General features: G+C 33.5%; 2 protein-coding genes across 16 annotated transcripts in view; one reads left to right on the forward strand and one right to left on the reverse strand.

The window, feature by feature from the left end:
* The first annotated feature begins 21 nt into the window (after positions 1–21).
* Positions 22–3,713, forward strand: LOC123713865 (inositol oxygenase-like). The gene is made up of 7 exons (XM_045667759.1): positions 22–167; positions 1,342–1,516; positions 1,715–1,923; positions 2,484–2,620; positions 3,054–3,188; positions 3,275–3,370; positions 3,542–3,713. Exons 1-7 carry the CDS (start codon positions 150–152, stop codon positions 3,648–3,650), a joined length of 879 nt encoding a protein of 292 aa, XP_045523715.1. The 5' UTR covers positions 22–149; the 3' UTR covers positions 3,651–3,713.
* Positions 3,714–4,576: 863 nt separating this feature from the next.
* Positions 4,577–27,460, reverse strand: part of LOC123713643 (cytospin-A-like) — a 34,229-nt gene continuing 11,345 nt past the window's right edge. For 5 of the 15 annotated variants that reach the window (XM_045667406.1, XM_045667405.1, XM_045667407.1 and 2 more), the window contains exons 5-23: positions 22,787–23,147; positions 22,176–22,331; positions 21,641–21,826; positions 20,635–20,759; positions 19,262–19,421; positions 18,416–18,511; positions 17,189–17,313; positions 16,290–16,431; positions 15,965–16,141; positions 15,486–15,617; positions 14,994–15,294; positions 12,221–14,614; positions 11,495–11,599; positions 11,014–11,129; positions 10,142–10,277; positions 8,688–8,801; positions 8,198–8,321; positions 7,019–7,175; positions 4,577–6,362 (exon numbers count right to left, since the gene is read on the reverse strand). In XM_045667406.1, the coding sequence (XP_045523362.1) occupies positions 6,273–6,362; positions 7,019–7,175; positions 8,198–8,321; positions 8,688–8,801; positions 10,142–10,277; positions 11,014–11,129; positions 11,495–11,599; positions 12,221–14,614; positions 14,994–15,294; positions 15,486–15,617; positions 15,965–16,141; positions 16,290–16,431; positions 17,189–17,313; positions 18,416–18,511; positions 19,262–19,421; positions 20,635–20,759; positions 21,641–21,826; positions 22,176–22,331; positions 22,787–23,147 (5,197 nt within the window). In that variant the 3' untranslated portion in view covers positions 4,577–6,272. Of the gene's footprint in view, positions 6,363–7,018; positions 7,176–8,197; positions 8,322–8,683; positions 9,878–10,141; positions 10,278–11,013; positions 11,130–11,494; positions 11,600–12,220; positions 14,615–14,993; positions 15,295–15,485; positions 15,618–15,964; positions 16,142–16,289; positions 16,432–17,188; positions 17,314–18,415; positions 18,512–19,261; positions 19,422–20,634; positions 20,760–21,640; positions 21,827–22,175; positions 22,332–22,786; positions 23,271–27,460 lie in introns of those variants that run through there. The other 10 variants (XM_045667413.1, XM_045667409.1, XM_045667412.1 and 7 more) reach the window with 5 other exon arrangements.

Consider the following 27,460-nt stretch of genomic DNA (forward strand, 5'->3'; position numbering starts at 1 on the left):
ATGGCTTTGGCAATTTTGCTATTCGCCATAATTATCTAAATATGATAACATTATAACAGCAATGTTTGACCCAAAGATAATGTCTGACGACATTTAAAGTGCTGCTCCTTAGGAAAGAACATCAGTCGAGATTTTGACTCCAAGAAGCCATGAAGGACAGACTTAAAGTGAGTAATTTTACTTAATTTTTATTATATTTCTTCTATTTTTTAATCGTATATATTTTATACGATTTAAAATAGTTACAGGCATTATTTAAAAAAAGGATAGGTTTGATAATTGTGTATAAATATGTAATCGTTTCTAGTGTAATTTTTTTTATTAAGTGAAATTGCTTTTTATTTTATTTTCCATAAATACAAAACTACGGCAAAAATACTTGATAATTGAAAATGTATTCTTAATTATCTGAGCATTTTATAGATTAAAGAACAATATTTTAAAATGTAATTAAATTCAACAACAATAAAATTATCATATATTTAAAATGTATTGAAGACACTTGATAAAATATTTAAATTTCTTCTGTTTAAATAAAAACATCGGCTAACAATGTTTTATGGAGTTCGTAGAGCCAGAATTATGGTAAGGTAAACCTATGGTATTATTGATGAAGTATCTTATCTGTAGATAATGTGTGACTTCAACAATAATACGAAGGATATTTTGAGGATATTATTCCCATATTTGTAATAGATAAATGTAGATTGAATGTGTAATGATGTAAGAAAACCTACAAAAATTATTTCAGATGTATGTAGTATAATAATTAATTCTAACTCATAAATACATAAAAGCTTTCTTTTTTTAACTTTTGAATTATATTGAATTTGGAACACGTATATTATTTTAAACACTTCTTTCGATTTTGCGCCATTTCACATATTTTTAAATGTTCATTATCAAATTACAATATGGAATGGACTTTATAAAAGCTGAAGATCGGCCCTCATTTAGCCCAGACTAGCTTTAGACTTCAAATTATGGTCAGTTTTAAAGGACCTTCCCATTCTGAACGACACGACGACATTGAGTGTCTTAAAATCTTTGGAACAAGCAGTAGCGATATTGGAAACCGAGCGTAAATATGGATTTAAGCACTAAATCGAATCAAATCTATGGAGATTCGTGGCCAAACCGATTAAAGGCCTGTATAATATCCAAAGTTGGCCATTTCGAATATAAGTTTTTTTTATATTTGCTAAGACTTTAATAAATATGTAGGTATATGCTTTAATAATATTACATTACTTCATTAAAAAAATGCATATATATAGCATTTATTGCGGCCAAACTTTTTATATATTGACAAAAAGTCTTCTAAACCATTAATATTTACAGGATACACTGGGTATGATAGACCCGTCACTTCTCCTGCGGCCGGAGACAGTGTACGAAGACAAACCAGTTGCAAATTTCCGCGATTATACCATCGACGACAATGATCCAATTCGGGAGCGCGTGCGCAAGACCTATTACACAATGCATACAAATATGACCGTGGACTTCGTGCAATGTAAGCATATATTACAAACAAGACCCAAAAATCTACAGCGTGTGTTATTAATAAAAATATCTCGAAACAGGAACAGAAATCTGAGTCCCAGATTTTTCTATAGTAACCTCTATTTTATCTTGGTCGAATAATTTAGTATATCTACGTCAATTACATCTTGCTGTTAATTAATAATTACTTATAATGTAATGATTCCAGCTAAAATGGACAAATGGTTAAAGTTTAACCACTTCAAAGCTTCAATGAAGGAGGCGCTATACAAAATGAACGAATTAGTTGACGAATCGGATCCCGATTTAGACCTGCCCAACATTGTACACGCGTTTCAAACAGCGGAACGGATACGGGAGGACCATCCAAATGACGACTGGTTCCATCTTATTGGATTGATACATGATGTTGGCAAGGTAACTGTCTAAATTGCATAAAAACACAGAGAGTCTACTTTACTTTAAAAAGTCAAGACGTATGGTTCGAAAATTCGAAATTCGAATTGCTCATTTCATATATTGCTTAATGTAGTGGAATTCGCTATTAACAAAATAGGATTATCGTAGAAATCCGATTTCGTTAGTATCACAACCTATTTGACTTATTAAATAATTATACGATAGTTTTATCTATATAGTTCCTGCTTCATGTTGAAGCAATAAAGAGGAAACTAGAAATACGTTATTTACATACAGAGCACTACTAACTGTAACTGATAATGTAGTTATGAGATAATGTTATAATTCATTGTGTCATAATATTATACGTAATTCAAAGTGTAGAACTTTTGAAGACGAATGTTATATGAATAGATAATCAGATTGTTCGAGTGTATAACAATAACACATAGGTATTATGTGTTATATACGTGCAAATACAGAATTATTATTATTATTAATGAGTACAATTTCAATAAGTATAAGATAGTCGGATCGCGTCACTTTTCAATTATAAATGAAATGTTACGTTGTACCAGGTTATGGCATTCTATGATGAACCACAATGGTGTGTTGTGGGAGACACGTTCGCTGTGGGCTGCAAATGGGGCAAGAATATTGTTTATGGCGATGACAGCTTCAAGGACAACCCTGACACCTATAATCATAAATATAAGTACGTTTTACTAAATTAAAACTATTAGCTGCTACCCCAGTTATTTTGAATTAGTCCAAAAGCTACTGAATGTGTTTTCTCTAATCTAAAAATATACCGAAGAAACCTTCGTTTGATGCTGTGCAGAAGTATTTAATAGACATAGACATAACATTTATTACTAACAAAACACACACAGAGAACCACATAAAATAACAATAGTCAAAAAATAAAAATAAATAAAAAATAATTATAATGGAGATAACAATATTTTTTAAGAAATCGGTTTAATTGTGTAATCCGTGTGTGCTGTGGTTGTCATTGGCTGTATAATAATATAATATGTATCTAATATTTTTTTCTTACTACAAATACGCAACATAATTAAATTATTTAATTTTATCAAACAGATACTCGATCCAACACCAAAATCTTATTATTCATTTTTTTACAGCACACTCCACGGAATGTATGAACCAAATTGTGGCATTGAGAATCTCATGATATCGTGGGGCCACGATGAGTATTTGTATCGTGTGTTGGTTCACAATGGTGCGAAGGTTCCGGTCGAAGGACTGTGGATGATACGGTACTGTATAATTAAGTAAATAAGTCGAAGTCGATTACTCGATATTTTCTCCAAGAAATATTGAGTAATTATTTTTAATATTACAGATATCATTCATTCTACCCATGGCATGCAGGCGGTGATTACGAACACCTCACAAAAAAGGAAGATGAGAAAATCAAGGAAGCTGTCATCAAATTCAAGTAAGTATATACACATCACACAACTTTTCTCATTTGGTAACCGGCTTTTGACGAGAGAGAAACTTGATCAATTGGTTATCATTTAGGGAAATTCTGTGAGGATATATGATATATAAATAAAAGGTAAAGTAGAATGTAAAGAAACTCTAAATTCATTATATTTCCTTTTAGCCAATACGACTTATACACAAAGAGCACAGTAGTACCCGACATCGATGCCTTATGGCCTTACTACGAGGGTCTTATTGATAAGTACATACCAGGAGTCTTGGAGTGGTGAAAACAGTTAAAAGTAAAAGAAAACGTTGTAATTTTTATTGTAAATAAATAATCTTAAGCTTCATTTATAAGTTATTTCATTTTATTCATATCATAAATAAGTTATAGAACAGGTGGTAACCGGGCAGGACTCATAGCTTATGTTAAGTGATACCTCCTATGGGCACTCACTATGCATTGGAAAATGTCTTGACGAGCTGCTGACTCCCCAAAATGCGCGGCAAAGTGTCTTGTGGAAGTGGAATTCCATAGCTAATTATTTCAAGTCCAGCTATCTTTTAATTACAATAAGAAACTGGTTATTTTTTAAAATTAAAAAACGATGTTCGATAAATCAGGAACTTTATTTAAGCTATATTTACAGAATACAAAATATCAGAAAATATATAATCTATAGCTTCAACAACTAGTCATAATGCGAACATAAATAATATCACTAAGATATTAACCGAATTCAGAGGAAACGAGACATTCGAATACAACGAAGTTCTTAAATATGAAGCTGACAATCTTTATCACCTAGACTTCGGTTAAGACCATATATCAATAGCCGCACATAACACAAGTTCTGTCTTAATCTAAATACTTTAAGACACTGATTTCGCAAAATTGCAGCCAATTGTTCCTTGCTAGTTTCAAGATTAATATAATATACTATTATATTACAATGTTTTGACACAAAATGTACGCGATCTTTATGGAAGATGACCATTTTGCCATACAACAACAGGAATTTAATCACTTTTCAATGGCACTATTAATGTAAATAATGAATAAATAATAAAATAAACCAGTGGCGCTACAACCTTTTTAAGCCCGGGCCTCAGATTTTTAATCTGCTTCATGATCAATCTAATAGGAAAGTCAGTGATCAGCCTGCTGTGCTTGACACACGCTGTCGACTGTTTTGGGTCTACACAAGCCGGTTTCCTCACGATATTTTCCTTCACCGTTCGAGCGAATGTGCATGCGCACATAGAAAGAAAGTCCATTGGCGCATAGGCCGTACCTATGACCTCAGGTATGAGAGTCGCACGCTGAAGCCACTAGCCCAACACTACTCTACCATAGATTAAACAATTTTATATTCATGTTGAGATTCTAAAACCATTTTTGTGTCAAAAATTTGTATTTATAATAAAACATGTAATTTTAATATGAAGACAAACTACGTAAATAATTTATTGGACATAGATCAGTAATATTTGTTAAACAGACATCGAAAACAGTTCACTAATAAATACATAGCTAATAACATCAACTATCAATTTCCATGGGTTGCCATACCTTAATAAAACTTGCTACGTGTATAAAATTAAATTATGTAGCAACATTTCAAAATATTAGCATTTTTTCACAACAGCCTTAATAACCATACATTTATGTTGGATTTTTAATTTTAGCAAGAGCTATTTTCTAGTTAGCAACCCTAAAGTTATCACACTCCTATGATGTTAGTCTACCAATCTTACCTATCAATCAGTCTTTATATTGTAAAGACGGGATTCAATTCCTTGCACATACACAATACCGTAAGGTCGCGTCAAGGCATATATTTAATGGTAGTGTTTACATAAGCTTACAAAAGCAATATAGATCAAGATAACGGCGCACTTGTTAAGTCTATCTAGAAACTGTTGAAATACCAAAATTTATTGAATATGAAAATTAGGGATGTACTACTAGAAGTTTTCAGATGAAATTGATACATTCTATCTACATCACTATTAGAAGCCACAGATAAGTTCCGACTAAGGCTACCATCTGTCAATTTCATCCGTCACATTTGGCAGATATCTTTGACATTTCTCTGAGTCCGTATACTATCTTGACTGTTATATATGATACCAGATGAAGAAATCTTCATCTGGTCTGGAGATCTTATCAAATTTCGACAAATTTTGACAGTTCGTAGACGTCCGTAATCTTTCTTTAATAATAGATAGCAGTTTTATTGTTCCTTTGGATATGACACCTCAAGTTTTATTTAAAAACCTGTAAGCTTATTCATAGTCCAATAAATATATTCTAAAATAATCATAAAATTATTAATTGCTTTTGTAAGCTATGAAAGATAATCACAAATACAACCTACGGAGACCTAAAGCTGACAAACATGGATTCAACTTATTTGAAAACATTTAAACCTAAATGGTCCGCTTAAACATATATTAGACCACAAAATGCAAAGCGTGAAAAGATTTTCGAAGAATCATATTTTAGTTTATTTATATATATATATATATAAATAAACTGTTAGACAAGATCTTTATTCAGTAGAAAGGAGCTCCACAAATATACGGAGCATCGAACTAAATTCTACTAAGCTCTCTTTGTTCCATTTGTCCTACAGAACGCAATTTTACTAACTTATCCAGCCTTTAGTAATACAAACACAATAACAGCACTAGGTTCAAGTATCAGGGTGTCCAAGATTTAAAAAAAAAACATTTTATCCAAAAAAATATCTAACGCAACAGATTGAGGTATAGAATTTATAATTTCGTTATAATTGTTAGACAAAATTGACGATTCAAAATACACGTTTGATAGCTGGCGTTAAAAATTACCGTCGGACAAGTGGAAGGGGCTAGTAATGTTGACCTCTGTGTGGTGATTGGGTCTATGTCTCGAAGTGCTTGTAGATACTGGTCACGTAGGCCATCACCTGTTGCCAATCGGGTCGCTCTTGCTGGATCATGTCTTGAATGTTCTGGAAAAATGTATGTCAAATAAACTGTCGGGAAGCATATTATATCAAAACAAGCGTAAAAAAGTAGTTTGGTGGGCCTGAAAACCAGTGACTAGGTTTATTTTAATATGGTACCAGTTTATGATAATTCAGTTCTAATTGAAAATATGTTTTTGTTAATGTAACAGAATTAAGTTTTTGCACATTTTGGCCGATTTCTGTTTTAGCTTGAAGATCCCATATAACTCATTAAAATCAATCAATGTCAATTTCAAGTTAATTAAAATAGAATTTAAGTTCGTGATCTACTGTTTATACAAGACGGAAAAATGCAGTAGTCCATTCAAATAATACTAATCCTTTAATTAATTTAAATGATCTTAATCTTTGGGATCGATTTGCTCCAGTTCAAACAATTTGTATGACTCAAAACTTGGCGATTAAAAACAGTTTCTTGCCAGTTCTTCTTGTCCCCTAACCTTTGACTTGCAAACTGGTAGTTAATGTAAATTTTGAATTAATTTAACTTCTTTTCTGACGTTCATAAGTGTACTTGTTTAACTCTATGAATAAAGTTATTTTGAGTTAGAAATATAACAGAAAAGTTTATACATAGATTACTTTTGTATGAGTAGATTGTATGTAGAGATTATTTATGTTGAGAATTTGTAACTTACCAGTGTAGTAGGTATTCCAACAGATTCGGCAGCGGCAAAGGCCATAGAGAAATTGGTTCGTTTGTCGTTAGGAGTGAGTGAAGAATATGGGATACGGCCTTCGCCCAAGTACGAATGTAGAAGAGCGCAAAGAGCCAAACCGTCATTCCAGGACGAGCTGAAATTTTGTAATCTTATTAAAATGGATTGGCAAAGAATCACGATGATACGTTTGTCACATTTATATCTGGAATACAGCATAAAAGTTTAGTTTACCAAGTGTATTGAATTGTCTTAAACGCTATATTTTAATCGAAGAATTTTCTAAAAGAATATTGGCATATCAAGGGCTAACTGTCCGGGATTGTTTGTTTTAAAAAACCAGTGGCACTACAAGCTCTTCATGGTAGGTCTTATCCACTTGGTGATCATTTTTCTAAAAGGCAAATGCGTACGTACTTTCTATTACTAAGGCATGAGGGTTACCTCACGATGTCTTCCTTCACTCTACAAGTATTTAATGCGCATATAGACAGAAATTCATTGATGCACGCACAACCGTGATTTGAAAACACTGCTAATCTGTTTATCAGATGCCCAACTTTAAATTCGAAGCAGTAACCCCACACCTATGGTGGACACTAGACTATCCTGGGATGGGCATTGTACAACAAGAATATAGTTTTCCAAATAAATAAACATTAATATAATGTATACTAGCTGTGTGCTGCAGTTTCACCCGCATCAGACCGTAATAATACAAAGCGTAAAGCTTTCCTCTATCAATAAATAAAAATAATTGACTATACACTATTTTGCCAATACACTGAATTTCTCTGTTTTTTGTCTCATTCATATTCAGGGATAAAAACAAAACACTGTTCGCTTTTTTCTTATCCTGACTAAGGAAAATAAATTATCTAATATGTTTTAAGTAGTCCATCGGAAGTTATGCGCTTACATACATGCGCTTTATTAACATAGATTGCACTCAATATAAAAATGTTGTCTATGAACCAGTTCTTGTCTATGACGTTAGGATATTGTTGGAGGAATCGTCAAGTCAATCAATTCGAGTTTTTTTTTACTTTCAGTTATACATGATACCAATCCAACCAAATAAAAACCATTAATTTCAAGTTAAATTTCGGGTTATGGTGTATCTAACACTATCGACTTATTTAGACGTAAATGGCTAACCTGAAGTTGGTTATATCAATGTTGTTGTATCCCATGGTCTTCTGCTGACACCATTTGAGAAGAGCGTTGCGCTTCGATCCTCCGTTCTTTACTTGTAATGCGTTTAGGGGATCTTTTCTTTCACCTTAAAACAATTTTATGTTGATTACTGCTCCTTAAGAATATTATTTATTTAAACAATGTCAGTATGCAATTAAATTTAGAGCTAAGAATGAGAAAAAAAAATGTTTATTGTGGCGGAATAAATGCAATTCTTTCTTCTTTCTTTCTTAAATGGGTCTATCACAAAGAAGGCTGAAATTATTTACTTCCCTTGAAACACCTTTAACAAGACAATCTTTGAATTGTAACTACCAAGACGTGGAAGGTTTATGTTAAATTACGATATTCCGTAAGTACTGAAATCTTGATCGACCCGGAACTTCACCTCTTTTTTCCAAAGGCCTTTTTAGACTACGCATCGCAACTATGATGATTTTATGGTACTCACAAATATCTCCATAGCTGTTCCGTCTGACGAAGGACTCGATTGCCTTCTGCTGCAGTGAAGCCAGAGCTCGCTGCTCGTCGGGAATGTTTGCGATGCTCGCCACACCGCCCGACTCTGGCCCCAGTTAGACACGTCAGCAAGCGTACCATAACCGCGATGTGACAATTATTATTGAAAGAGATCAGAATTTAACTATCAAATGGATACTTATTTAAAAAAATTAGTAAATTTACTATAGATATAATAACCAAGCCGGTTAAATTTGAAGAATATTTGAATTTTAATTTATTACCAAAACTTTTCCACCTAACTTATTATTTTAAATTCAGCATTAAAACTCATCTACATATTGAAACTGTCACATCCCGGCTAAAGAAATACACAAGTGCAAGATGAACACAAATCTTCCGTCACCGTGATTGAAACAATTCATATGAAAGAGTTAGAATGTACATATAGGAATTAATTACTACAATTAGCCGTCTCCTGAATTATCAGTGTGAAATGCATACAATATATCGGGCATTTCGTAGACTATTCATATTTTAATAATATCTTTAATTGTCTCGAAAGCCTTTTGTAATGATTCGACCCCTAAGGTTGACCAAATATCGAAAAAGTCTTTGTTGTATATAATATTGTTTGATGGGATATGTTTTTTTCACGCGAGGTGTATAACACCATACTAACAATCAAGAAATAGCCAGCATAGTGAGACAGTAAAGAAAAAGTTGTAAATGTGATGTAACTGAAAATATATTTATTTTAAATTTCAGACAACCAATTCAACTCACACAAAAATAAATTATTATCAAACTCAACAATAAATATGACGTATTAAGTATTAAAGAAATAACATAACTATATTAGAGAAAGGCAAGATCAATTACAAATTGGCATTTTTAAATAACTAGTTAGCTATGTCTATAAATAAGCTAGAAAATATTATTGTTTATTGAAAAGATTTAATATGACTTTGACGAAAACAAAACAACATGATGTTAATCGGGAAAACGTTAATTTTTTTTTTAGGTCGCAGGATTGTTGTCAAACGTTGTATGGGTAAAGTATGTTGCACTATTTTTCGATCGCAAAAAATGTAATTCAGTTAGTAAACGAATATGTGCAAACAAACAGATAGATATAGTTAGTAAATGCGAAGTTTTAAGAGCCATTCTCATGCCGGCATGCTGTAAAAGAAAATATAAAGCAAATACTTACATGCTATATTTTTAGAATATTTGTTATATACATACACTATAAGGTTTATTATTTATATCTACAAAACTGATTGATACAATTATTTTAAAATAATTATCAGTTGAATATGTTCTAAAGCAATAAATCTTCGAAGAATGCATATACATAATTAAGCCAAAAAATCTACAAACCATTTATTCTTTATACGCTTTGTTATCCGTAGGTCGTGTATTACAATCGTTATAGTGACTAACCTGCCGGTATAGGCGAAGGCCTATTATTTCTCGGCGCAGGAGGCTTTGTGGGGAAACTCGGCGGCGAATGACCGTTAGATGGCGTTGTTTCAGAAATACCGTTCTTATTTGTTGGTGTTGGTGTTGTGGATTGTACCTAAATAAGTCATTGTTATCAGTATATCTATATATAAATAAACTTAGTATATCTATGTATAAAAAACACATGTATTCAAGTGGATTCGAGAATGTTCTAAATTTAAAATTGGATGCTTTTGTAATTTGAAATTCTTGTATTCATATGTACTGAAGAACAATAAAGAAGAACTTTGATACACATAGGTGATATTAACGTTAAATTATAAAGATAAATATGTTTATGTCTGCTCAAACTGTCTGCCTATACCAGGCGAAGAATGATGAAGTATGTATTTTTTTTTTGTTATGCAATACGAGGCAAACGGGCAAGAGGCTCTCCGGATGTTAAGCGATACCGCCGCCCATGGACACTCACATTGCCAAAAGGCTCGCAAGTGCGTTGCCGGCCTTTTAAAAATTGGTACGCTCTTTTCTTGAAGGACCCTAAGTCGAATTGGTTCGGAAATACTTCAGTGGGCAGCTGGTTCCACATAGTGGTGGTGCGCGGCAAAAACTGCCTTAGAAAACGCTCAGTTGTGGAACAATGGTCTTAACTTATATAATGAAATAACATGTTCAATAGTGATATACGTACGAAACACCTGTACTCTTATTTAAAGGGCTCACTTACATCTGACAAGAATTCTTTAGAATTTCATAGTATCTTTGTTTTTTCAAACTGATACAGCACAATATGTTTTAGACATATCAAGTCACACTTAGAAAAAATGGCTATTTACTATAGAAGAAATTACCTGTGGCCAATCGGTGACTGGAGTGGTGGCAGGCGATTGTTTCGCCGCCTTCGCCGCGTTTTCAATACTCTCTATTAGAGATTTTACTGATAGACGTGAATCTTGGCGATTTATACCTGAAAGCATCCGTACATTACCAGAGAGGCTAAATTACTATGTTAAAAATGCGAAAAATATTCAAAGTAGAACACGTAATAAAAACAATATTCCAGAATATGTTTATTTCTTCTTCAAAAAACACAAAATTTACATTTCACATAGGCCGACCTCCCTAGAGTTGAGCCAAGTAGAGAGATAAGATATTCTTTCTATTTAAACAGAATTTAACTAAACACAGAACTATAAAATGTGCAGAACAGAAGTTGATTGAGGCTTATCGTCCGCTCCAGATAACACACACAGACAGACCACGACCAAATATATGAAATATAACAAGATGTTATGACAAATTGTTTTCAGATTTTCAAAATATGACAAATACCTTTAGCTCGCCGATGTGATGCGGCAGTCGCCATAATATCCTGTAAGGATGCGCTGGACAGCAACGGTGGAGGCGTGGACACCTCTTCCGTGCGCGGAGGCAGTGCTGAAAAATATTCATAAATTCGTGTGTTAAAGTAATCATCATTAAAACAGTAACTATATTCATAAATATTTAAGTTGTCCCATGACACTGTTTTTACTTAAAATCATTTAATAAAACCAATTTTATATGTAATTCAAAATCATTATTATTAAGTCACAAGCTATAAGCAGCCGACTAGAATTTAAAAACTTTTAATGATTTGGGCCAATTTCTCAAACAGCAGTAAAGCGGTGCGCTATTATATCCGTGTAACCTCGATTTAAGTTCGAGATGGCAAGCTTACATTAAGGGCACACAAAAACAAATGAGGTCGTCCTACAACTCCTGCACCACACATAACCATCACCAAAAACAAACACACGTTTTCAAGACTTTATTGGCTGTAATATTGGTGTTAATTTATTGTCCTAGAATAGTGAGAAATTGCAGGACTATAGCAAAAAGAGGCGTTTTGGGTTCTATAACCACTCTACTTGTGAAATAGGAAGAGCCGGACAGTCTATTATATCATCGTAAGAGTCCTATTTCTCACTGTTTTACTAACACCAATAGTAAAGCTAAGCCTTATTCCTTGTTATTAACGACGACACATCACACGGAACGATCCGAAGCCTAACTTACGTAGAGGTTTCGATGTGTCATTTAGAGACCTTATTGGGTGTGACAGCCTTTTGTGTTCCAACGTCTCCCAATGGTACTTTTTGTCTCGTGGAAGAGAATTTGTGTTAGTTCCTAAACTTGCTGGCTGTACCTGAAGCGAAAACTTCCTTAACGGTATCGGGCTTTTTCTTGGTTCCGGCTGTTTCTTTTCTAAAGTCTGAATTATCTGTTCTATTCCTGAGGGTTTTTTTAAACTATTAGCGCTCGGTGATCGGGATAAAGATATTACTGATTTAGTAATTTTGGATATTTCTTTAACAATGTCTGTTGTTTTGGGATTCGGAACTTTTGAAGGATAAGATTTTGGCTTTTTGGGTTTCCGTGGAACTTTTAATAGCGCCTCGCGTTGTATGGATTCAAATTCATCACTTGTTTTAGTTGAGATTTTATCTTCATCCGCTATATTTTTGTTGACAATGTAATTAATTGGTTCCCCAATTTCTTCATAGTAATTTTCAGATTCTTGTTTATTTATATTTTTATCTTTTTTTACACTGATTGCTTCATATGAGTGGGGATTGAAGATTTGAACTGTATTAATGACAAAGGGGACATTTTCCATTGGCTGATAGTATTTGTTATCTATTAACCATTGCGGTGATGTCGTCAATTTAACTACTGGTATACTGTTAGCGTTTGTTGAATAGGATGATCGATCTAAATTTTCATTTGATTCATTCTTTTTACAAAGGACATCCAGAAGTTTTGGTTTTGTGTTCTTCTGGTACAGACCTGTCGGTTTATTTTCTAGGTCTGGTTTAAAAGGCTCAGACGTAGATTGTATATTTTTGACGCTATTTCCTACGCCCTTTTTTGTTGGAACATTTGTACTTACGGAATTTAAAACTTTATCTGTATCATCATAGTATATTGTCGTTTTCTTTTTTTCTTTCTGCTGTATTTCTTTTCCAGAGGAAAGGCTTGACGTGAAAAATACAGGATGTATTAAGACAGGACTCAAAATTACTGGCGATGCTTCTTCAAATGTTTTCACTGGTTGGTTTAATCTTGGTAAATCTTTTTTATATTTAGAGCTATGTTCTATAGAAATTGGTTTAGACACATCGGTAGGCACAAAATCACTGAGAGTGTTTATTTTTAAGCGATAACTAACGTTATCATTTATCGTATCTCTTGATAGGTTTGGTTCGATAATAGCCTGCATTAAAGCATTCTTATTTCGGTTATCAACCTGAAAATTGTTTGACAAAGCTTTATCTTCAAATGGTGTTATATCTTCAAATGAATTATATCGATTAGTCTTTTTGATAATGTTTTTTCTTCTTTCGGGTCTTGGGGGACTTCCGAGCTGAGTGTCATTTGTGATATCTTGATTTAATAAAACTGGTCCAGGCCCTAACGTATAGATATCCTCGTTTGATGTTCCTTTATTATCATTAGCTTTCGGGGATTCGATTCGGTCTAGTGCACTTTTAAATGTTGTGGTTATCTCTTTATTTACTTTTTTAAAATCACTTTCTACTTTATCATCTTCTATTACATGAGAGGGTTGAGCAAAAAAAGCTTTATTACCGGTATCTGGGTATGGGTAAGGTAGAAGAGACTCTGCCTTGACAACAGTAATTTCATCTGTTTCGTCTATCGTATTATTTAGCTTGACAATATTCTTGTGCGGTTTAAATGTTTCTAATGTCAAAGGTGGACTGTGGCGGTTAGAATCATCACGAAAGACAATATCATGTTTGACGAAAGGGGATATAAAAACACTATCAGAACCTTCGGAATACAGCGACACATCACTGGCGGCACGATTTACACAGAATTCAATACTAGTCGATTCGCTAAGCGCGTTCTTGTACTCCTCCCCTGAATTAAGATTATCCATACTAAATGATTTCGGTTTACCATTCAACATGTTTGATACATTTTTATTAAAAATATTTTTAATTCTAGGTAATTTTTTAGGAGATGAGTCACTGTCTTCTTCTTCCCTATCATAAATGGCATTTTGTCGCACTATTTTGTGATTGGGAAAGTCAAAAGCATTTTGACGCTGTAATCGGGTAGATCTCGGTGTTGAGCATACTTCTGACAATTGATCGTTATATGAAAAGGATTCGTCGTCATTTGTTTCATCTAAAGTAACATTCTCAATAGACATCTTGTAATTTTTATTTGCGCCATCTTCATTATTATTTTGCGTTACTTTAAAAAAAGCTTGTTCAACAATGCTCTCCTTTGACTCTGTAACACTGTGTACGCGAGAAAGATATCTAGTTCTGATATTTTGGAAAATATCAACAGTTGAACCATTTGGTGTAACCAGACAGTCTGAATAGTTTTTATCAGCCATCGAATTCCTTAACTTTTCATCGCTTTCCGACCTGTTAATACCTGTTTTAGCAATTCAAAGAATTATTAAACACAATATTATTAACATATATACAGTAGGTACATTTCGGATGATATCATATGTTAGTTCTATGATTGCTACTACGCAAAGCTTTACATAATATTAGTGCTTAACTATGCTGGTTTACGTGTTTACACATACTACTGATGTCTTTAACAAAATGTTTCAATATTCGTCATCTCTTCAATGAGATATGTTAAAATTAACTTTTAATGTAAATTAAGGATAACAAATGAAAAAAAAACTCATTCAAAATCGTGCACATGCAATCAGCCACGTTCATTCAACCGAACTTTCTTACCCACAATACAGTCAATATTGGTGTGTCCATACTTTAAATTACTAAGATGATCGAACTACCTTTTAACGAATGCATCTGGTCCTCCAAAAGACGGATTCGATCGCGCGCCATTTTGTTTTCCGAGACCAGCCTTTCCAACTCCCGTTGAGCTTCAGTCTTGAAGTCGTTCGCGACTCGTACGGTCATCAACAGGTCGCTTTGGAACTGTTTCCATTCTGTCTCGTCTCGTTCCCTATCTCGTGTGAGTTGCGTGTTCTTTGCACGTACGTCTTGAAGTTGACGTTCGAGATCCGCGACTCGCGCTAACGCTTCCCCGGCTCGGGACATAAGCGCCAGTTTTTCATCTGTTGCGACTTGTACCTGGAATAATTACGAAGGTTAAAGAGAGGCAAGTCCTTTTTACATTATATTGTTTTTAAAATGTTTACTAAAAACCTATAATTATTCAGTATTAACGATAATATAACTCTATTTATGATTTATTTAACTAGATTTTGCTTCAGATTCTTTCCACAATTTCATAAGACTTTGTTTTATAATAATATTTTCACCTGAATTTGTAGCTCCGATGTGTTCTCCTGCAAGGTCTGCAATTCACCCTGCAGTGCAGCCTTCTCCTGACGCATCTGTTCCAGCTGGAACTCCAATTCAGATATGGTCGACTTTGCATTATTACGAGATACCTGTTCACGAAAACGTTTCAAGTAAACGGAATAAAACAGTTCTAAATAAAAACTACACTAGCAGAAGTATTCTAGACGGCGATAGGTCATCTTTTGTCTACGCACGACTTAGTGGTCAAGTCTGTTTGCAGAGATTTATTTAGTAAAAAAAGTCTACCAATTGACTAATACCTTACACATAGAAACGCTGGATTAAAAGTGAGAGAGAAATGTGCACTCTCTATTTGATAATCATTATGACTGGGGATGATATCAGACACAACCGGAATATCTTGAGGGACAAAAGGCCGAGAGCATTACAAGCAAGGGGTTCGCGCAATTTTTCAGCCCTAAGATAAAACACTTACCAAGGCATCATCGTGCAATTTCCTAGCATCGGAATGCGCTCTATCCAATTGGCGTTGCGCGTGCGCAAGTCGTTCTGCTAAAGCATGTGCTCGCGCAGATGCGGCTTCAGCTTCTCGCCTCGCTGCTGATGTTGATGCTGCTTCAGCTTGTGCTGCACCTTCTGCTGCACCAGCCAACTGAAATGTAAAACAATAAATATTTTTATTTTTAAAATATTTTTTTTTTTTAAGATCTTCCTTATTCCAAGCCCAGAGGAGCTATAAATAAATACTTAATAATAATAGTAAAAATTATAAATTTAAATTTAAAAAAAATTGTTAATACCTTAGCCTTGGCAGCATCCAGCAATTCCGTGAGGGTTGTAACCTGATGCTGTCTCGCAGCAGCTACTTCCCTAGCTGATCCAGCTTCATGCTCCCATTGAGTCTTTTCGGCTTCGGCTCGGTCAAGGCTTCCTTCGAGAGCCCTTTTAAAAAGACAAAATGAAATATTCCATATTCAAAAATCGTATCTCTAATCGAAATCGTTACACGTATCTTACAAATATATATATATCTATATACCTCTTATTAATAATAAAACTATTTGAAAAAATATGGAGAACTATTGAAACATTATTTTATTCTTAAAAATTCAGCGAAGAGAACACACGAATATGACATATATTCGAGTAATCTCCTCTCAATTATCCCATTCAAAGACATGAGACAGACGGCCGCAATTCTTTTTTAATAGACAAAACGGGCAGGAGGCCCACTTGATGTTAAATGATAATGTCCATGGACACTCAATGACAGAGTAAATCGTGAGTGCGTTGTCGGCATTTTAAGACCTTCGGACTTCTCTTATAGGTAAGTCCTAAGTCGAATTCGGAAAGTTCGGAAATACTTCAGTGAGCAACTGGTTTCAAAGTGGTGGTGCACGGTAAAAACGGCTCAGTCGTGAAACGACGGACGTAGAGGTGATATCCTACGTCTCCTACGTATTCATCAAATCAACTCAAAAAACGTTCACCACTAAGACACGGTAATAGGCGATCCGGACTAATTATTCCTTTTTCTCAGAGTACATATATTTTATAATACTACTTTAATGGATATAACAGCGAGAACTCTTACTTATCTATATATCTTAGAAATGTCTAGTTAAGAAATATTTTCTGGCTTACATTGTTTATTGAACACACTTTCAAATTTTATATGGCTTTTTAAAAGTAAAAATACCTAATCCTGTCGGTGAGTGCTTCAATCTCTTTGGCTTTATCTTCTAGAGCTGCCTTGCTCTCACTCAATTCAGCCTCCAATTGCTCCTGCTTACTTAGCAGTAATCGGCGCTCCTCTTGGGACACCTTCAATACATATTTTATATGTATTATATTGAATTGAAATGAAAATTGTGTGCGTACTACACACGTAAGAAGTGAAACTTCTTTATGACCTTATTTTTCTAAAAATGATCTACTATATGCAACTTTACAGAAATTATCATACACATGAATACAAATAATACAATTATTTCATTTAACCTTATTACTACTAAGATTATTACAGAATTTCAATAATTTTAATAGAATTATTACTATCATCGTTATCGTTATTATATATTTTTTTTATTAATGGCTTCGAATCTCTTCGAATCAACCGTGGTAGGGACAAGAAAAAGATGGCGCGTAACTGAAAAATGTGACGGTAAATTTTTTGCCAACGCCGATAAAGAAGTTTCACTTCAAGAACATTTTATTTTAGTCACGTATTTAAATGAATTTCAGCCGAGTGAAATGCGTTGAATAACAAATTAATGAGAGTGACCTATTGTAAAGAGTAAAGTGCCGTGTTACTACACAATATTATTGAATTATTATTGTCTGTTTTAGATACATATTTTTATTTTCATATATTTCGATGATTATTTTATTTACCTCGCCCCATCGTTACATGTTTATTGACTTGATTTTAATTGCGCTCGGGTTATGTTAGACACAGTTTTATTTTGAATTCCTCTTTGTCTCTTTGTTTAAATATTTATTAAGTTACGTTTAATTTGTTCGTGAGTGTTTGGGTATTGTAAAGGTACGGGGAAAGTATTAGTAGTATATTAATAAACCTCTCATATTGTTTCCCAAATGAATTGTGACTGATAATGAATTGTGTACCTTTTATGTTAAGAATATATGGAAACGAGGTATGTACTCGGGGCTTATTATTTTAATATAAAATTGTGTATCAACGGCCGTTCTTGTGTGGTATATTTGTTGATAGTTAATTAGTTCTGTATTATATAATAATAATATTTCTGGCCTAATGTTATGTTCGTTTGACTGACTGACTGACTGAAGCGGTGCGTGAGAAACTTTTTAAAATCTATACAAATGAATATTTGACATTGAGATTAATTAAAGTATGTCATGGTTCATATAACAATAGTGAAGTGTGTATATTAGCATAAATTACCTTGAGTACAGCGAACAGCTGCTGATCGGTGTCGATAGGACCGAGAGTCTCCGGTTCGATTCCCTCCCTTAAAAGTAACTCTTGAAGCGTATCGACCTGGAATTTTCATTAAATAGTATAGTAATTAAAAATTTCTTTCGACGCGTACAATTAAACGTACATGTACGTGTAGATACGTACGTAGATTACTTCCCTGCATTAGATATTATGCTTTAATTAAACTAAAATTTGTCAAAGGTATATTACAAATTTAACAAAAGCAAGTTGAGACGGGAATTGATCAGTCCTGATATATGTATTTAAAATACGGATTCATAAAAATGTAATTTGTTATGTTCCATAATTTTAACTTGAAAACACACAAATTTAAAAAAAAACATATCCGCTACATTTTCACGCTATTTGGTATGGCTGAAAAATAATTTTTAAATACATAAATGACTAATGACTCTGTACGAGCCGAGGCTGTACATTTTGCTCACTCAGGCTATCTTAGAATTATAAGCGTGATGATCCCTATGTACGTGCCAAGGTTCGTACGTTTTGCTCTTTTACAATCGTGACAATTTCCTATGTTTGTACGTGCCATGGATGTACATTTCGATCACTTATAAGCGTGACGATTTCCCAAATCGTCGGAGTTACGTCCCGAGAGTATAGCCAGATGTAGGCATTCTCTTTGACTGTTAAAATTGTATTCATTCGGTACATAGCAATTAGCACGTCATTATTTCGCTCATATTCTACTGTAACACGCGAGTGGTTAGTATAGAGTAAATCAATAAACCTCTATTATTTAAAGCATCCCGATGACCCAGGAACCGTACCGACTCTAAAAAAACATACCTTAGTCCGACTATCCTCAAGCTTTTCAGTCTGTCGGCAAAGCGACTCGAGTAATACTTGTTTCTCGTCGGCCAGTCTCTCGTTGTCGGAATGTGCGTCAGCAAGCTGGGATTGTAAGTCGGCCAGTTCTGCTAATGTCGCTTGGAGCTCTTCGCTTGTACTGTTAAAAATAAGTGATGAGCATTACGGGCCAAAGACTTTATCAAACGAATATTATGCCAACGTTTCTCGTATTTACAGTTAACTTTTTTTATAGAACAGGGAATCAAAGGGGAGGATACGTGTTAAGTACAGCCGCCTATGGATACTCTCAATGGCAAAGGCCTCGCAAATGCGTGGGCGGTCTTTTAAAAATAGTTCAAAAATACTTCAGTTTAGAAGTACTTCGTTTGCGCTCTACTATCGTGTCTGGTAAAATATTAATAACTGAATAACTCGTGCATTTATATTACCCGTCAGTCAAATTCCGGTCAAATGATATATGAAAAATATATCACAGGACCAATAATGAACTGTGAACGTGATAGATTCGATTCTACATACTCAAACTCAAAATATCTTTATTCATATAGGTAATCAAGTACACTTATGAACGTCAGAAAAGAAGTTAAATTAATTCTAAATTTACATTTACTACCAGTTCGCAAGTCAAGGGCGTAGAGCTGGTAAGAAGAACTGGTAAGAAACTTTCCGCCACTCTCTTTAATCGCCAAGTGTAGAGTCATAAAAATTGTTTGAACTGGAGCAAATCAATCCCAAAGATTAGGATCATTTAAGTATTCGTCAAATTTATAAAAAGCTTTATTGATTAATTTAGGTCATTACAATAACTTTTATGTTTATGGCCTTGCGATACAAGGGTCACACAACTACGCATTTTATTTCAAATACGTTGTTCCTAACAATATTTTCCTTGACAAATCCAACCTATTTATAGTAAATATAAGTTTTGACATCGTGGATGTACACGTGAAATAGCCCATGAAGTTTAGCTTGGATTCGATAACAAGATGTCTAGTGATTTATACAAAATGGCGTGAAATGATAAGACACCACCACGACATTTACACTGGGAGACGACTCACCAATAATCATTATCCAATAGACTAAGTATGAAGAAGGAAAATAATTCAATTATTTTTTAAATAAATCATATCTCAGCCTTTAAAACGTAGATACAGCAGCTATTATGTTACTATGGTTAAACTTTTAAAATTGCTCAAATATTACATCGTAAAAATCTTCGCCTTGAAATGCGAACCAATCTGGATGAATTTTTATACAGATTTATTATAATTTGCCTTGAAAATAATCAGTAATACTAATTTGTATAATATTTGTGGGTAGATATCATTTGCAGAATGTTAATTAACCTGTAGTGATGCTCCTCCATCTGCAGTATCCTATCCTGCAAACATGCGACGGATACCTCGCTAAGAGATGATGACGAGTGCTTATCCCATTCTGGAGTACTTGCATCGCCTGTATCGCTTTCACCCTGAAAGTACCATGTTTTTTTAAAGGCCTACAGATTTCTAGTGTTCCCTTAAGGGTTCTTCCCATAACATCGTCTCAATCCATTTGCGCACAGTTATGCATGCACGGACCGGTGTAATGTCTATGCGCGGACCGAATCGGCAGCGTCGAAATACTTTCGCTGATAAGTCAATGCTCCGTGCATGCAACGTGCCCCACGTTGGGAATCACTGGTGGCACTAGACCAGTGAGTCCCCAATTAACAATCAAAGGGGCAATTTGATTGTTAATTGGGGACTGTTCGAAAATTCGAAAAAAATATTTGTAATAAAAATTTACGTTTTTCATTACATGCATTAATTACTGTGTATCGTTTATAAGTTCCTTGTAAAATCTTCCTAAAAAGGAAATATATGATTGAAGCCCCCAAAAAAGGTTGGGACACACTGCACTAGGCGGTATTGTTAGGAGACGGAAAGGTCTCGATATTCGTATACAAATCGCAGTGTCCTAGTGCGGTCACGGCATGTTAAAAACTATAGCAATAATATTCAATAAATATAACGTTCCACAAATCAAGAATTATTTGTGGAACTATTTAATTTCGTTTTAGTTCTTATCACGTTGTGTTTACATTATTAGTTACTTTTAAATATTTCTTCCTTGTATACTGGTATGCTATGCATTTATAATTGTCACGCACAGTGGAATTACACTACTTTGTTACGGTAAAATACTCTTGCATGTCATGCTATCAGTTTCTCTTATACAGAAACAAAAAGTAGAATAAATAGTTCACACAAACTCATTCAGGGGACAAAAATCGAACATAGCAAGGGTGTGACAAAGTCATAAGTATTAGATATAAAATGAACAGTTTGATCAACTATAGAAAAATCTTACATTATGAGCTAGGGCAATAGAAGCAGGAGCAGAAGAATGCATCCGTCGTGGCGCAGGGGCAAGCAGTAACTGACGTTTTTCGCTATCAGAGAGCGGCGAATGCGCGACGCCGCGAAGACGCGCGCGTAACGCGCCATTCTCGTCCGCTAACCGCTCCAACGCAGATTCGCGTTCTGCTTCTTGGTTCTGTAATTTATTATAAAATTATGAACAATTTCTTAATAGGAGCCAAAATATAAAAGAATTAGATCATTGCTCACTAAGAAATTTGAATAATTTGAGGTTGGAATTTCGTTTTGATTCTATTGCTCTAATGGCCGCATTCAAAATGTTAACGAAATTTAGATTAGCGAAAAATACACACAATAATAACATTACAGCTATGTATATTCTGTAAACCTATATCATTTATAAATATATAGTTATATAAACATATAAAATTATCAGTTTAATAAATTTAAAGCAATTATAACAATAAATCTAACAGTTTCAATTCTGAATGATATGTCTTATTAGAAGCTGTATTTAAGCTTACCTTAATCCTTTCCAACTCTGCCCTGAGTCTCTCCGCTTCCCCATCCTTCTCCAGTAACTCATCCACCCGAGCCTGGAGCGCCATTCTCTCCATGCTACTTTCTTCTAACTCTCTTCTCAGCGACTCTATTTCACGTATTCCTGATGTCAACGAGACCTGAAACAGAAGAAGTCTTAATGAGAGTCCATAATTTAAACTTAGTAATATTCTGTATTTTCTATTAAACCGTTATTCATGAAATATATGCAGATAGGGCCTTGGGAAACAATTGGCTACATCCTCCCCCCCAAAAAGACAAAAAGGTTGACTATAAATAACCTAATTAGTTTGTTTCCCTAGTCTAACAGTATGAACACAACCGTTACTTCATTCATAGAGAAGAGAGTTAAAAATCTTAAGCAAACTAATTTGCATTTGGTGCATTTTATTAAGATTTCTGATCAAAACAAACAAACCGTAAACTATTTGTATAGGTCGCTTTTACAAAGTACTGATCGACCAAAACATATCTCCGGCATTTTTGAGATCACCAGAAAGCTTAGAAGATTCTAGAGAAGCGAAGAGTAACCATTAAGATATTTTTTTATTTAGCAAAAAGGAGCAAAGCGTACCTCGGAAGCGACCCTCGGCCTCAGTTCGACGTCCTGGAAGCCCGGCATGTGTTCATTCAAATTGACCGGCAAGCTGATACACTCCTGAGATCCTCTCTCATCTACGGATCCGAGTCCAAACTCTTCAGCGCTCCCATAATCACCTCGTTGTCCATCGTCATACTCAAAACCTTCCCTTTCTTCTAGCACGGCATTGTTGTTGCCCAAATCTTTCTTCTTATGCGATTTATTTAGCTTCTCCTTCGACCCAAAGAGTTTCAGGGTCTTTTCTCTGGCTGGAGCAACCTTATGATGTTTTGAGTCGAGACTGGACACAGAGGGAGCGCCCTTGAGGGTCTCCTGTTTTCCCTGACTGGGTCCTCTACGGAACAATGATTTGAACTTCATCATTTTGATTTATTGCATCGTTTTCGTATTCGTTTGCGTATCGTAACGGTCAGACTTTGTCCGTGATCTGAGTAATAAGTATTGTTGGATGCGGTCACTAAACATAAGTCAACAATTTAGGACAAATGTATGACGTATAACGATTGTTGTTAATCGTAAAAGTACAGAGCCAAAGATGGATTTTAGGTATTGAATTAATCATATAGAAGACACACTTTTTGTATAAAATACTTTGGTTAACTGTACCTTACTGAGGTACATAAGTGTGCGTGTATTTTAGCATAATCTTTAACAGTGTGTTATAAGGAAAAAACGACGTAATTAATCTTACATATGTGACCGATTCATTATGGTGTACAAATTACATTTAAAATTACTACTAATAAACAAACCTATCTACGTAACGCATTGTCTTATTACTTGGTGACATTTTTGTTTGAAACGTATGAATTAAATATGAATGATGCGTAAAGGGGGAAAATGGTGTTTGACCATTTATAGATAAGTGAAAATCTCAATGTACCGTAGATTGTTAGCATTGTTATTTCCACATAAAATCTCTAATCCCAGATGGATTAATGGATTATTATTATTTATAACAGTTAATTCCAAAAGGTCAACTAAGAGGAAGACGTACATATTTATTGTAATAAATTGTTCGTTTCGCTGATCAAGAAATAGTTGGAAGTGAATAATTATAGGTTGAATTGGCGGGCATAACTCGTATCAAACATATATTAAAGGACTTTATTGCACAATATACTTTCAAAAAATATGATGTATGTTTTTTTAATAGCAATTAAAATTTCTTGAATCATTTAATTTAATCTCAACTTAAATCAACTTTGATATGGTTTTATTTTTAAAGTGTAAAGAATTAGTTTTAGATAGTGTATATTAGCTTATATATATACGATTACAAGTTCGTTCGTTTACTCATAGACATAAACAGTTGCGTATATTTACATAACAAATGATTGAATATGTCAGACAGTTTGATCAGAAATACGATATGAGATTACAATGTTATCAGCTTGTCGCGGCTTCATCATGCCAGAGGAAGGTATAACAATAACAAAAGAATTTATAAATACCTATTTAGTAATATCGTCATATGATTAAAGAACCTTTCTATGAATTATATAAAAAATAATATACGCTCGTAAATATTGACGTGGTAAAAATTGCGTATTTTTATTATTAACTAGCTAAGTCTACATCTAAGACTAAAATTGACAACTACGTGGTGACAAAGACAATACTCTTTGGTTAACATAGCTTTTAAACATTGAAAGAAAAAATTGTTTAACCGGATTAAAGCTATTTGTATTATTATAAACACGGAAAAATATAAATTTAAAATTATGTTATAAAATAATCAAAAATATTATAATAATACAAATAGCTTTAATCCGGTTAAAAATTGTTTTCTTTTAACTACGTATTGTCTATAGAATTATCAAATCACGAAATTCTACCAATAAATTTTGAGACTAAGTTACAACATTATATATAGTTATTTAGATGTTTACATATTTATTAAATATGCATTTAATTCACATTTAATGTATAATCTACAATTTAAAATCGCAATGTAGGCAATCTTTCGCAAAATAATAAAAAATAATTTTAATATTTTTATCCTAGTAAATGTTATATTGTAAAGTAATTGTTTTATCATGTTCCCTTATTTAAATGTGAACAAAATCGAACGAGCAAGATATAATAATCAGCTGTAGTCGATAGTTAACTTGCAAGGTTTTTGTCTAAATGGAATCTAAGATGGGGTCTAGTCAACTATGCCAGAAGTCAAAACTATATATACACTTTTCTCGAGAAAAACATTTTTTTTTGTTTATTTTTAATTGCATCAACTTTAAAACTCTTTTGTGAAAATAAAAAAACGCGCCAATCATCATTCCAAATTTGAATTTCAATTACGACACCGTTCGTCAATTTCGCCTCAATTCTCTATCGTGTGCGGACAGTCCCCCACGCAAATAAAGGGGAATTTCCCACACCCTGCGCCCATGAATATTTAAATTTTGATGGGCTCAAATTCTTGGAATTGATATTCTCTGCAGTCTAGTGTACTTACACTAAAAACGCATTAGATTTTTAAGTGTTTTAGCATGAATTATTTAAATTAACTTGTCTTATTTTTTATATGAAATATGATAGATTTATTTTAAGCAATGACAAAACCTATCCGCCTCGTTTTGGGGTAACTAAATATTTTGTGAGTTAGTGAATATGTTTTTTAGGGCTTAATTCAAGTATAAAAATATATTATTTTGTCCTACAATAACAGCAATAATTAATCTGAAAATATCTTGTAATATTTGGCGTTTTATGCTTATTGTTAAGCAAAAAAATACTAGGAAATTCTAAATTTATATAAACATTTTTAGTATAGTATTTTACTATATAGTATTTTTACTTTTTACCATAATTGCCATGTGTTTTAGAGAATATAGATTGTAACATATACTGTAGATATAGCATAACATATGATAAGGTGAACTTTAATAAATAAAAACATATAGAAACCAATTTTGGCGCGATATTAATTCTATCAGGTAAATCTAAATAAATAAATAAATAATTGTAATCAAACAATTTCAAATTAACCTAATACGTTAACCCTACACGGGTGAATGACCAGTCACGGCCGCAGTAATACTGTGGTGGTACAATTTTTTATATCCCTTCATACATAAATCTGTAGCTCAGTAGGCCACCTACTTTTTATGCCAGCTAATAAAGCCATCACCATAAACGATATTATTAAATGTTTGATAGTGAAAATAAAATATCATAACTTCCTCGTGGGGATTTTTAAAGGTTATTAGAACACATCAGTCTCATTTATAAAGACCATGAAACCTATAGAGCATAGATAAATGCACAGTAAAATGTTTATGGTGATATAGGGCTGACACTTGTGTTAAAGAGATAATTTAAGAAATACAAAAAATAATGTTTATTTTGGATATATGTCTTTAAACCTACACACCCTTTAGACGTTTTGATTTAAACAATGCTTTAATATCAAGGTATTCCATAAATTTTAATTAGCAAAGGTATGAATAACATTTCTCACGATAACCATCACAAATACAATGAGAGGAAACGCGTCCGCGTAGGTTTCTCGTACACACGTTGACGTAAAAATATTCTTTATTGTGTGGTAGTGTGAACAATTAAAAATAATCTCTTAGCGAAGGTAACATAAAATTTTGATTTAGGCATTCGCTATGTTGAGATATTATTATTTAAAATATTATAATACCATCAACAGATAGTCTTCAAAATAAATTAATTCTATTACTAAAGACATGACAAATACTAAACCAACTTTTTGAAAGCCTTTAACGAATTAACTATGAACTGCATACGAGTTTTATAATGGCATATAACGTTAAAACAATTCAATTCCAGCCAGTAACACAGCTCCAATTAAAAATAAATTAAGTCAAGGAGTTTATAGTCGTCACCAACAAATAGGCTATATTCGATAACGAACAAACGTATGTATTTGTACAACTGTGCGCAGAAATGCCATTGTAATAAGGTTCGACCAAATTCAGAAGTCATGTAACATGTCCCGATGAAAAACATATTTCAATAATATTATCGTTTTACGGCATATTGCTTAGTCACCAAAAGTATGACACACTGTTCTTATATCTTGTATCTAGTTTATAGTACATCAATGGGAGTACAATTGCTTTATTACATTATAATCGCTAATACATATGGTGGTAGACTACTAATAAAACCCTTTACATATATACAATAGCTGTAATCAATGTTAGTATCAACATGCCATAACGACGTAACATAGACTATAGCAATGTATGCTTGTCAATTGCATGTTAACTATTGTTATACGTGATTTGTCCACAACTATATTGTCGTGGTAAGAATTAATTAACATATCCTTCGATCTTGTACTTTTAGGTGTTTTGTACATCATACTAACATGTATACGTTATGCGGAAACTGACAGTCTTTCAGCATACAAATGAATGTCTCCTTTATATGCACAGCTTGCAATCAAGCCTATTAAATATCACATCCCATCCGGCAATAAAATCTTAGAAAATGTTGTAATTTATCACAATATATAGATAGAGACACGTGGTAAAATAATACAGATAAGCGTTGTTTCTAATAGATTAATTTCTACAATGATGACAAACGAAACAATATTTTCCATATAATATAATAGAACTGCAAAGAAAATCATCGGGTAGTAACAGATAACAGATCGGCATCTCCTTT

This window comes from Pieris brassicae, chromosome 8, assembly GCF_905147105.1.
Source record: "Pieris brassicae chromosome 8, ilPieBrab1.1, whole genome shotgun sequence".
Taxonomy (NCBI): Eukaryota; Metazoa; Arthropoda; class Insecta; order Lepidoptera; family Pieridae; genus Pieris; species Pieris brassicae.